Source organism: Aquarana catesbeiana, linkage group LG03, assembly GCF_042186555.1.
Source record: "Aquarana catesbeiana isolate 2022-GZ linkage group LG03, ASM4218655v1, whole genome shotgun sequence".
Lineage (NCBI taxonomy): Eukaryota > Metazoa > Chordata > Amphibia > Anura > Ranidae > Aquarana > Aquarana catesbeiana.
In genome coordinates, this window is record NC_133326.1 from 16,085,701 (window position 1) to 16,098,925 (window position 13,225).

At 41.6% G+C, this 13,225-nt stretch overlaps 1 protein-coding gene across 2 annotated transcripts in view; it reads right to left on the bottom strand.

Annotated features, from left to right (window-relative positions):
* Window positions 1-396: 396 nt before the first annotated feature.
* Window positions 397-13,225, bottom strand: part of SLC24A1 (solute carrier family 24 member 1) — a 107,249-nt gene continuing 94,420 nt past the window's right edge. For both annotated transcript variants that reach the window (XM_073618316.1, XM_073618315.1), the window contains 3 exons: window positions 6,994-7,083; window positions 6,265-6,431; window positions 397-1,002 (listed from right to left, as the gene is read on the bottom strand). In XM_073618316.1, coding sequence (XP_073474417.1) covers window positions 753-1,002; window positions 6,265-6,431; window positions 6,994-7,083 — 507 coding nt within the window. In that variant the 3' untranslated portion in view covers window positions 397-752. The remainder of the gene's footprint in view (window positions 1,003-6,264; window positions 6,432-6,993; window positions 7,084-13,225) is intronic.

A 13,225-nucleotide genomic window follows, 5' to 3' on the forward strand; every position in this document is an offset into this window, starting at 1 on the left:
GATTTTGGGTTAAAGATGAGGTCAGGGTTGGGTTAAAGATGAGGCCGGAGTTTGGGTTAATGATGAGGTTGGTGTTTGGGTTAGATATGAGGTAGGAGTTGGGTTAGGAATTAGGTCGGTGTTTGGGTTAGAGATGAGGTCGGTGTTTGGGTTATAGATGAGGTATGAGTTGGGTTAGAAATTAGGTCGGTGTTTGGGTTAGAGATGAGGTAGGAGTTAGAAATTAGTTCAGAGGAAGCCCAATCTTATCTTTCAACATGGCTGAAGGACCCTTCCTCTACACATCCTACTCCCTGAAACAAATCACATTTCGCAAAACTTATTCTCATTAAAAAAAAAAAACAGTAGGGCTATTCTATCTTGACCAATAATGCTCTTCATCAAAGAAAACCACCATCAAAATGTTTTAATTTAAGTTTACATAATATGTTTAAAAATATTAACTGAATTCACATAGTTCTTGGCAGACATGTCTAATGGTAGGGGGTAGACTTAATTGTTATATAAGAGCATGTAACATTTGTGTGCATAGTCCGTGTACAGGTCAGGGAAGGATTTCCTAGGCTGAGATTCAAGAGTCCCTTTCCTAGTTGGTTACATTGCTGGCTACTAGGTAGTATATAAAAAATAAGAATAAGAAAATATATTTATGACTGTTCACACCCTGTATGTTATCGGTGGATGGTGAAGCGACGGTTTGTGGGTGCCCTATGCCTGGCGGGGTTGGGTGTTTGTGGGTGCTTAGGTTGGGCTTATATAGATACAGGGCACACAATAATTCTGTCCTCCAGCATCACACTGACGATGACGAACACAAAGTACAGTGTGAACATGGTGAATCCCAGCAGCTTGTTCATTCTCCACTTGCAGGTAGCGATGGAGAATATAACAAAGAGGAGCATAAGGAACAGGAGGACGATGGCGCAGAACAGGCCGTTGCTGCTGACTGCCACAGGACTGAAACCGTTAAACACGGAGAAGAGGAACCAGGGGACCGGTAACCTGCCAACAAATAGGAGACACATGGAGCCTTGTTTAGTAATGGGTTCACAATATAAACTGTATGCATTGCCATAAAACAAAACAATCAAATTCAAATTTTTATTCTGCCACTGTCATTTTCCAGCAAAGTACAAAAGCCCATTGGGTATGATTGGTGAAAACTCAAAGAAGTCATGTTACCATTCGCATCACGTTTCAGCTTTGAAATGTCTTCCCCTGTCCTTGTGAGCAAGCCAGGAGTGGTGAAACGCGTCACGGAAGCTTGGTTTGGGGTTGGGGACATTGCTCTATGCAGTCAATTTATTGATTAAAAATACTGCATATTTTATATAAAAAATTATAAACAGAAACAAAATATACCAAATTATTAATCACCATGTGTCCACCATACGCAGCGGATTGCAGTGCGTGGTATAGAGCCGCCCAGATACCACTATGCTATGCGATCACAGGTCACTTAGTAAGCAAGAGTCATGAATGGAATCCATTCATGACATAATTGTTTACTACTGTGTGTGATCTGTGATTGGTCACCAGTGATCACATGGTACCTGGGCCAATTACAGCACCCTGTACCGTGTGATAGCTGTGGGCAACAGTGTCACAATTGTAAGCAATGGGTCATTAATGAACATGTTTTTTTTTTTCAAAATTTGGGGTATTTTGTTGTTTATATAGCAAAAAAATAAAAATCCCAGTGGTGATTAAATCCCACCAAAAGAAAGCTCAATTTTTGTGAAAAAAAAAAATGATAATCTAATTTGCGTACAGTGTTGCACGTCCTCGCAATTTCCAGTTAAAGTAGCATAGTGCTGAATAGAAAAATGAATAGAAAAAAAAAATACTCCGGTCATGGTGGTAAAACCTTTCCGAAGGTCAAGTGAATAAAATTGGATAAAATAGGATAAACCACAACCTTCCACCAAAATTAAAATGACAATATTGCCACTATGAGGCCCCCATAAGCCCAGATCACTCACGCCATGCTACCTACGGCTAGTTTGAAACAATTGGATCTAGACTGAAGAGTTCCCAAAGGTCTTAAAACATCAACCTTCTGGATGCCGCCCCCCCTCAGCCCCCACTTATACTTACCTGAACTCCATCTCGATTCAGCTATGTGCATGAGAGCAGCAGCTCTCCCGGGGGGGGGGGTTTCTCTCTCCTCATTGGCTCACACAGCTGCGGGAGCCATTGGCCAATGAGGATGGAGCGGGGCCGAGCCACACTGTGTGCGAATGGACAATGTCCATTTACAGGAGCGCAGCTTGGGAGCAAACCTGCTGAAATGCCCCCATAGCAAGAGGCTTGCTATGGGGGCACTTGGCAGGGGAGAGGTGCCGGGACCGCCGGCGGGGGACCCAAAAAGAAGAGGATCGGGCTGCGGTGTGCAAAACCATTACACAGAGTAGGTAAGTATAACATTTTTTTTTTTTTAAAAGAAAATATCAACCTATAAAATCACATTAGGGCATCAGAGGTGACACACCAACATTTGTTTAAGAAAATTGTTCCTGCTGTATAGCCGCATAGTCCATCCAGATGTTGCTTGGAAGCTTCTGCTAAAACTTACTGTAGCAACAAAGGATGCTGCACGTCCTGACCCTAGAACATCAATGGTTGCGATGGTGCTGGTGGCTGGCCCGTCTGCACCATAGCAACTGATGACGCTGTTCCAGGACAAATTGAGTCTTTGGCTGAGAAACACTGTAATAGAGTATGTTTAGAAAATAATTTGCCGCATTATGAGGCTGAGGTCTACATAAAGCATGATTTAGACTATGGTTTCTCAACCAGGGTTCCTTCAGACATTGCTAGGGGTTCCTTGAGCAATGAGCAACTTCTGCCTCTTAGATAAGCTCCCACTGATAATATTGATCTTTTTAGCCCATTCTTCCCAATGTACACAAGTGTAAGGAGCATTCTTCCCACTGACCATCACACTAATGTATCATGAGTTGTAGATAGTAACTTTTAGCAGGGGTTCCCTGAGACTGGAACGTTATTTCCAGGGTTCCTCTGTGCTGAAAAGGTTAAGAAAGGCTGGATTGGAGGTTCAGTGGTATGACACTACACACTCAGGCGTTTACAGAGAACAATGGCAAAAATTTTCAAAAACACCTCATTGTTGAGAGAGGACAAAGGAGAATGACCAACCTTGTTCTGACATCTCTAACATATACCATTTACAAGAGTTGTGTGTGTATAGAGGTATCTCTGAACACACAGAACTTTGAATCCAAGGACCACAAGTAGGGTTGTCCCGATACCACCTTTTTTTTAGTACCGATACTTTTTTCAAGTACTCGCCGATATCGATTACCGATACTTTCTTTAATGTCATGTGACAGTTTTCAAAGCACAATACAGACTAATGATATCATCTTATGCAGCACTGATGAGGCTGCACTGATGGGGTGGCACTGATGAGGAGGCACTAATATGCAGCACTGATGGGCACGGAACTGATATGCAGCCCTGATGACCACTGATAAGTGGTACTGAATGATGGGCACTCATAGGCGGCACTGATAGGCAGCACTGATTGGCAATTGGCATAATTAATACTAAAATTTGTTCGTTTTAGTTTCATTCGTTTTTTTTTTTTCACATTTCCGAATTTCCGGATTTCCGAATTTTCAAATTTTTGAATTCCGAATTTCCAAATATTCAAATTTCCGAATTTTCTTTTTCCCAATATACCCCCCCTCAATGGGTCCTTGCCTATTCTCCTTTTCCCCCCGCCCCCCCCCCCCCCCCAGTATGAATAATACGTTGGTAGTAAACTGTATAAACAATAAATCAACATAACAATGTAAGAGAATATGTAAGAGAATGTGCAATATACCTTTGTCTAACATGTATGACCACAGTATGTTTTTATTGTATGCATAAATTTCTCCGTCTGGAGACAAATAAAAACTTTTCTGTTAAAAAAAAAAAAAATTTCCGAATTTCAAAATACCGCATTTCGAATTTTTTAATTTTCAAATTTCGAATTCCGAATTTTCAAATTTCTGAATTTTCAAATTTCCGAATTTTCAGAATTCGAAAATTTGGAAATTCAAAAATTCGAAAATTTGAAAATCTGAAAAAAGAAAGAAAATCCGTAAAATTCAAAATAATACCTAACTATTAAATTCTAGGTATTGGAAAATTCCTGTCAAATTTGGCTGTTAGTGAACGTAACGAATACAAATTCATCCGAAGTTATGAATTATCCGAAATAACGAATGCCGCATCTAAACAAATGGAACGGAACAAATTAATAATAAATAATAATAATAAAAAGGTTTTATTATTATTATTGTTATTTATTTATTATTAGATCGTTACGTTCCATTCATTTAGATACAGCATTCGTTATTTCAGATAATTTTTAACTTCGGATAAATTCATACTCTTTACATTCATTAACAGCCAAATTTGAAAGGAAATTCCAATACTTAGAATTTAATAGTTCTTATTAGTTGGTTATTATTTCAGATTTTCGGGTTTTCAAATTTTCAGATTTTAATTCTTTTGAATTCCCAGATTTTCATTCTTATTTTCGGATTTTCACATTTCCGTAGTTTTGAATTTCCGAATTTCCGAAATTTCGAATTTTCAAATTTCTGAATTTGAATTTTCGAATTTTCCAAATTCCGGATTGTTCAAATTTCCGAACTTTTGGAAATTTGAAATTCGGAAATTCTAAATGCCGAAATTTCAGAAATTGAAAAATTCGGAAATTTGGTAATTTCGGAATTAACGAATTTGTCAAAATTCGTTAACAAATTAATTCAGGACTAAACGAATTGCATATGTCTACTAATGGGCATTGGGCACAGATTGGCCTAACTGCCACTTTAAAGGGGGGGTTGCGGCCGTGATTTAATAAGGACACTGACCTGTCCAGCGAGGCTGCAATGTCAGCCCCCCGCGGCCGATCCGTCCATTGGATCGGCCGCCGGCGCCTCCATCCTAACTAAGCGAAACAGGCAGTGGAGCCTTGCGGCTTCACTGCCCGTTTCCTACTGTGCATGCGCGAGTCACGCGGCGCTTTGTGAATGGCCCCGTTGTTTCCTGGGACACACACAGTTCCCAGAAGGCAACGGGGCCGCTCGCCGAAGAGGAGGAAGCGCCGCGGAATAGGAAGAGGCAGATTAGAAAGACTGCCTAGCAACAGGGGTTTCAGGTAAGTTAACATTTTTTTTTTTTTAAGAATTTTAATGCTATTTTTTGTTTTAGGGTGGCCTTCAACTTTAAAAAATATTAGTTTTTAGGTTGTTTCGTTTTCCCAAGACAAATCCCGTCTGTTCTGTCAAAATCGTATACCCGTCAGATTCGGTAACGAAATTGACGTTCCGTCAGAACACCGCAACGCCCATCTTGGTACACCCTGCTGCCCCATTCTGACTGAAGGGCTTACTGCGGCCGAGTGCAGGGTGTACCAAGATGGGTGTCGTGGTGTTCTGATGAAACGTCACTTCCGTTACCGAATCTGAAACCCAGCATTTGTCTTGGGAACATACTGGCCGCGCCCCACGCCCCTGCCAACTTACCTGCCAGTGTTATGTTGACTCCCTCTGTCTTTTCTCCACCCACTGACTTCCAGGAGTGACACCCCTTCGTTCCTGGAGGTATCGGATCAAGCATCGGAGCATTTGCACGAGTACAATTATCGGTGCAACCCTAGCCACAAGCAAAAGCAAACCATAGGAGCCCCCTGGTATCGGCTGAGGGTACTATGGGCACAGGATCACCAAAACTGGATTAGTCACGCCAGTGAACAGACAAGATGGTGGGGTCAGAGTTGGGCATACACAGCATGAATCCATTAATTGGCTGTTGTTGGTGGCCACGATGATGCCTTTTTTTTTTACCGCCCCTCCCTCCAAACAACAAGTGTAAATGAGGCCTATGTGAATTTCGACTGGAAGGTAGTTAAAGGGTTAGAGCAGAAATAGGCAGTGAAATAGGATGAAGAGCTAACGCTCCCATCAGGGGTGATTCACTAATAGGATGTTCCTATTGCCAAGGAGGGTTTGAACTTAGCTTAGTGAATGTGGTGAAATTCCACTTTGCAAAAAATACCCAATCACAGGCACATCATTACTTTTAGTAAATCGAACCCCATTGCACCTATAGTGTTGACACAGAAAGTAGAATAAAATATTGAGTTGGGCAGCAATGATGATAAAAACATCCATGGCACCATTGCTACCTAATCGCACCAGGGAACTGCGCCATGAATTTTACACTTCCATTCTATATACTCACCCTACAGTGATATCAAATATGTTGCTGCCCACAGAGCTGGACACGGCCATGTCTCCTAGGCCCTTCCTTGCCACTATGACACTAGTGATCAGATCCGGGATTGATGTGCCGGCGGCAAGTATGGTCAGACCCATAATCTCTTCCGAAATGCCAATGGTTTCACCCACCTGGTCAAAAGATAGAACAGAACACAGATATCAGCAAGTTTATTCAGCGCTTAAATATTTTTTTTCACCCTATATAATAACAGAGCGATTCCAGGCAACAAATGAAGTTAGGCCCTATGCAACTCCCATGGGAGTTTAGCCCGGTACAGGCGACTCCGGTATTTAGGCAGGTGGAGGGTGCCAGCACATCATCTGCCAGCATCCTGTAAAACTAGAGGCTGAAAGCTGCTGCAGATGGACGGTGTGCCAAGCGATACGAACGTTTAGGCCGAATAAACAGAACGATTATTTTGGAAAGATGCTGAGTGTATCTTTTTGTGTCTGTTCCCTACTGCAGTAGTTATTATTAATTTGGAACCACTAATCAATATGAGGACAGGAGTTGCCTTTCTATAAAATTTCCAGAACACACCAGACCTGCTAAAATTAATTAATATTATTTTTACATTAAATAAGCTTCTCAGCATAAAAATTAAGTTGATCCAAAATTTTCTCCATTAAATTCACAGAGAAATCTTCATCCGCATTCACCTAAACAAAGCGTCCCGCGGGGTGTACTCACCTGATGTGCCCACCACACCATGAGATATGAGAAGATAGCGATCCACATAATAGAGGCCAAAAATGTGAAGCCAAAATAATTCCTTGATTTCTAAAAAAAATAAAGATGAAAAAAATGTTTTATTTTTATTTATAAATCATTCTGTGAAGTTGTCGGAGATGACATCATTGTAACATTGCTACATTCCCCTGTAAACACAGAACAGAAAGAGAACGTCAGGATCACAAGCCCTGCACATCATGATGATAGGTATTGCACTGACCCCCCATGATGATGGGTATTGCACTGACCTTCCATGATCATAGGTATTGCACAGATCTCCGATGGTAATGGGTACTGCACTGATCTCCCATGATGATGGGTATTGGACTGACCTCCCATGATATAATGGGTATTGCACTGGCCTCCCATGATGATGGTTATTGCACTGACCTCCCATGATGATGATGGGTATTGCACTGACCTCCCATGATGATGGGTACTGCACTGATCTCCCATGATGATGGGTATTGCACTGACCTCCCATGATGATAGGTATTGCACAGATCTCCCATGATGATAGGTATTGCACTGACCTCCCATGATGATAGGTATTGCACTGACCTCCCATGATGATAGGTATTGCACTGACCTCCCATGATGATAGGTATTGCACAGATCTCCCATGATGATAGGTATTGCACTGATCTCCCATGATGATAGGTATTGCACTGATCCCCCATGATGATGGTTATTGCGCTGACCCCCCATGATGATGATAGGTATTGCACTGATCTCCCATGATGATGGGTATTGCGCTGACCCCCCATGATGATGATAGGTATTGCACTGACCTCCCATGATGATGGGTATTGCGCTGATCTCCCATGATGATGGGTATTGCACTGACCCCCCATGATGATGGGTATTGCGCTAACCCCTCATGATGATGATAGGTATTGCACTGACCTCCCATGATGATGGGTATTGCACTGATCTCCCATGATGATAGGTATTGCACTGATCCCCCATGATGATGGGTATTGCGCTGACCCCCCATGATGATGATAGGTATTGCACTGACCTCCCATGATGATGGGTATTGCGCTGATCTCCCATGATGATGGGTATTGCACTGACCCCCCATGATGATGGGTATTGCACTGACCCCCCATGATGATGGGTATTGCACTGACCTCCCATGATATAATGGGTATTGCACTGACCTCCCATGATATAATGGGTATTGCACTGACCTCCATGCTTCCAATTCAGATCTTCAGGTGGAAATTGCTGTCACTTCCCCAACAACCAGTCTGAGAGCAACACACAGAAGGCACACATGTGCCAGGAACTGAACTTTACAGCAAAAGTTCATTGAAAAGAACTCAAAAAATGTAATATATTGTAGCTTGCTACTCATTAGATGTGGTGTCTGCATTTGTTTTCTTTTTTCTTTTAGGTGTTTTTCCCCTTTATTTTCACCTGGTGATCCTGCCAGTAACACACTTCCTGTCTTAGGAGGTCTCCACTCTGGATGGAGGAGCAATGGAGATACTTTGACTGCAGCATTATTCATTTGGGGGAGGGAGAGGAGTGTTAGAAGGACGAGCAAATTTAGATGGACTTGACTAAAAAAAATGAAAGCTGAACCCATGCTAAAATTTTATAAGCAATTACAGCAAAAGTTGTTTTTTTTTTTTCCTTTTGGGATGAAGATTTTACATAAATAAAATCTGACTATTGTAATAGTCAGTCTAATTAGTCATGTGCGGTTCGTTTCATTCCGAATCGAAATTTGGACAAAATTTTCATTATTCAGAGATTCAGATGTATCCGAATTTCCGAATTACAACAGCAATGAACTTAAACGAATCTGAAATAAAAAATTTCAATTCGTCTGAAATCCTAATCGTATTCAAAAACGAAATCTAATTAGAAAACAAATTAGATATAAAAACATATTGCTGACTATTGCTGATTTCCTTCAAAGACTCTGGGGTTGATTTACTAAAGGTAAATAGTCTGTGCACAGTTGCTCTAGATCAGAGGGGAACATCCAAGAAAAAGAAAAAAAAAAAGCATTTTTGCTTGTACATGATTGGATGATGGAAATCAGCAGAGCTTCCCCTCAGATCTAGAGCAACATAGTTACATAGTAGGTGAGGATGAAAAAAAGACACAAGTCAATCACTAGTGGGCACTTCTAGGCAGCACGGATAGGCGGTACTGATGGGCACTGATGGGCATTGATGGGTGGCACTGATGTGCATTGATTGACAGCAGTGATGGGCATTGATGGACAGCACTGATAGGCGGCACTGCCAGCACTGACTGACATCACTAATGGGCACTGATTGGTGGTACTTGTGGGCAGTGGTGGGCACTGATTGCTGCCACTGGTGGGCACTGATCGCTGACATTGGTGGGCACTGATTTATGACACTGTTTTTCACTATTGTAATCAGGGCACTGATGATCAGTGCCCTGATTACATTCCTAAATGTCCCCCTGTATGGAGATGCCGCTGATTGGCTCTTCTAGCCACACACTCTGTCAGTGTGAGGCGAGGAGCTCCGATTACGGCACTTCCTTGTTTACATGTGACCGGCTGTGATTGGACACAGCCGATCACATGTTTAAAGAGCTGCGGACGCGGCTCTTTCCACAGATCGGGGTCGCGCCGTGTCCTAGCAACACGATGTGGCAGCGATCACGGCGCCACCCGCAATCGCCACACTGCACGCCGCCACGGGCGCGCACCGCCCCGCTGTCATTTGACGGTGGGTGGGCGGCATCCAGTTAAAGAATTTCTTGGGATTTTTCTTACTCTCCTCCGCTATGTGCCTTTTGTGTTCTATCTTAGCTGCCCTGATTATACCCTTGCATTTCTTATTGCATTCTTTATACCATTGGAATGCTGATGATGATCCCTTAGCCTTATCTTTTTTGAAGGCTTCTCCTTTGCTTTTATGTGAATTTTTACATTGACGTTAAGCCACCCAGGGCTTTTATTAGCTCTTTTAAATGTATTACCTTTTGGGATGTACTGGTTAATACCCTTATTTAATATGCTCCTAAAGCACACCCATTTTTTCTCCATGTTCTCTTTTGGCTCTTTTGAAATTCAGTGTCCTTGTTATTCCCCTTATGTTTCCTATTTGTGTGATTTATGCTGAAACAAATTGACCTGTGATCGCTGTTTCCTAAGTTGCCCCGTGTTTCTACATCCGCGATCAAGTCTGTATTGTTAGTAATTAGTAGGTTTTTGCATTGTTTCTTGTTGGTGCTTCTACCATCAGAACCATGAAATTGTCCTGTAAGACATTTAGGAAATGGCGAGCCATAGATGAATGCGTGGTTCCTTCCGCCCAGTCTATGTCTGGATAATTAAAATCTCCCATTATAATGACACTTCCCATCCTTGCCGCCATTCCAAACTGTGATAGGAGGTCAGTCTCCCCCTCCTCCCTCAGGTTAGGGGGCCTATAGCATACTCCCAGTATTACTCTCTCCTTGGTTTCCTCCCTTTGTAACTCTACTAGGCATGTGCAATTCGTTTCGTTCCGAATTCGTTTTTTAACGAATTTCGACAAATTCGTTAATTCGGGAATATCCAAATTAACGAAAACCCGTTTAACGTATTTTTTTTTTATTCATAAATTCGACAAAATTGGACATTCGTAAATTCGGGCATTCGTACATTAGTAAATTAGTGAATTCGTAAATTTGTAAATTCGTAAATCTGAAATAATAGTTAACTAATAATAACTTAACTATTAGTAATTACTAGTAACTTTTAAATTATAGGTATTGTAATTTCCTTTCAAATTTGGCTGTTAGTGAAGGTAACACATACAAATTTATCCGAAGTTATGAATGATCCGAAAAAACGGAATGGAACGTAATGAATTAATAATAAATAACAATAATAATAATAACAACGTTTTATTATTATTATTTATTATTAATTCGTTCCGTTCCATTTGTTTAGATGCAGCATTCATTTTGGATATTTCTTAACTTCGGATAAATTCGTATTTGTTACGTTCACTGACAGTCAAATTTGAAAGGAAATTACAATACCTATAATTTAATAGTTAGTTAATATTTCAGATTTTTGAATTTTCGGGTTTTTGGATTTTCAAACTTCGAATTTACAAATTCCGAATTTTCTAATTTACAAATGTATTATTTTACGAATTTACGAATGTACAAATGTAATAATGTACGAATGAACGAATGTTTGAATTTACGAATGTATGAATGAACGAATTTACGAATCGCGATCATAACGAATGACCCGAAAAACGAAAAAAAAAAAAAATAAACTAATGAAACGAAAATGAACTAATTTTTTGGCTGTGCACATGTCTAAACTCTACCCATAAGGATTCCACCTCTTCCCTTGCTCCATTAGTGATGTCATCCCTCACATTCACCTGTATATAATTTTTGATAGAAAGGCATACCCCTCCCCCTTTTTTACCCTCTCTATCCCTGCGATATAGGGTGTACCCTTGAATGGTTGCCAATCATGAGCGCTATTGAACCAAGTCTCTGAAATTCCCACAAGATCTCATTTCTCCTCAAACAGTAGCAGCTCTAGTTCTCCCGTCTTGTCTGCCAGACTCCTGGCATTAGTGAACATGCCTCGTAGTTTTGTCCGGACGCATACTATCTCCTTATTGGGTGTTCTGAGGTTGCAACTAGGACTTGTTACTATACTTACCTTGGGTTTAGGTGTTTTAGCCAACCTACAACTAATGCCCCCAATACTACCCATTAAAATAAGTTCCACACTGGCTCTCTCTATATCTGGACGTTCCCCACCGTCACCTAGTTTAAAAGCCCCTCTAACTTTTCGGCCATCTTCACTCCCAGCAGATCTGCACCCTCCTCATTTATGTGCAGTCCGTCCCTCCTATAGAGAGCTGGTGACCGACTGAAAAGTCGTCCCAGTTCTCCAGGAACCCAAACCCCTCCTTACTACACCAGCTCTTCAGCCACTTGTTTACTTCCCTAATCTCCCGCTGCCTTTCTGGTGTGGCTCGATGTACCGGTAGTATTTCTGAAAATACTAGCTTGTCCTCAATTTAGCTCCTAAATCCCTAAAATCGTTTTTTAGGACACTCCATCTTCCTCTATGTCATTGGTGCCAACATGCACCATGACAGCTGGGTCTTCCCCAGCCCCCCCCCCCCCCCCCAGTAATCTGTCCACCAGATCCGTGATGTGCCGAACCCGAGCGCCCGGTAGACAGCATACAGTTCGGCACTTCAGGTTCTTGTGACAGATTGCCCTCTCTTTCCTTCTAAGAATTGAGTCCCCTACCACCAGAATCTTCCTTTCCTTCCCCCCCTGACTGGAGGAGTTCTTGCCCTGGCAGCTAGGGGCTGGTCCCTGACTTTCACCAATTTCACACAACGGGGCGTACTTATTGGGATGTTCCAGCTCAGGATTGGCCTCCCTGACTCTTTCCCCTCTATCCTTCCTGACTGTCGCCCATCTACTCTCCTCTGGTGCCTGCACCTCTTTCTCTCTGTGCTGGACCCTGCCGGGTTTGTTCCCGGCTCTCCTTTAGTATGGAGGGTCTTCTCAATGTTGACAGTTGCTTCTCTAGATTCAGAACCTGGGCTTCCAGGGAAACAATGTGCTTACATTTTGCACAGCAGTATTCACCCTCGATCGGATGATCAAGAAACGCATACATGCAGCAAGATGTACACCGAGTCGCATCTCCAACCCCGCCGGTCATCGTACCTATTAATTTAACGGGGATTGGGAATTATGCTCTGTCCAATTAAGTAACAACCTTCCTGACACTAATACTCAACAATGCAGTACACAGGTACTCACAGCACTTTGCCTTTAGTAAGTCAATTTTTTTTTTAGCACTGATCACGATATTGGTGTCACTGGTCCCCAAAAAATGTCACTTAGTGTCAGATTTGTCCGCCCCAATGTCGCAGTCCCGCTAAAAATTGCTGCCATTACTAGTGAAAGCAAAAAAATAAAAATAAAAAGTCCATAAATCTATTCCATAGTTTGTAGACGCGATAACTTTTGCGCAAACAAATCAACGTGTTGTAAAGCGCTGCGCAAATCGTTGGCGCTATATAAATCCTGTATAATAATAATAATAATATACGCTTATTGGGATTTTTTTTACCAAAAATATGTAGCAGAATAAATATTGGCCTAAAAAGATGAAGAAATTTGATTTTTTTAAAAAAATTTTATTGAGAATGTT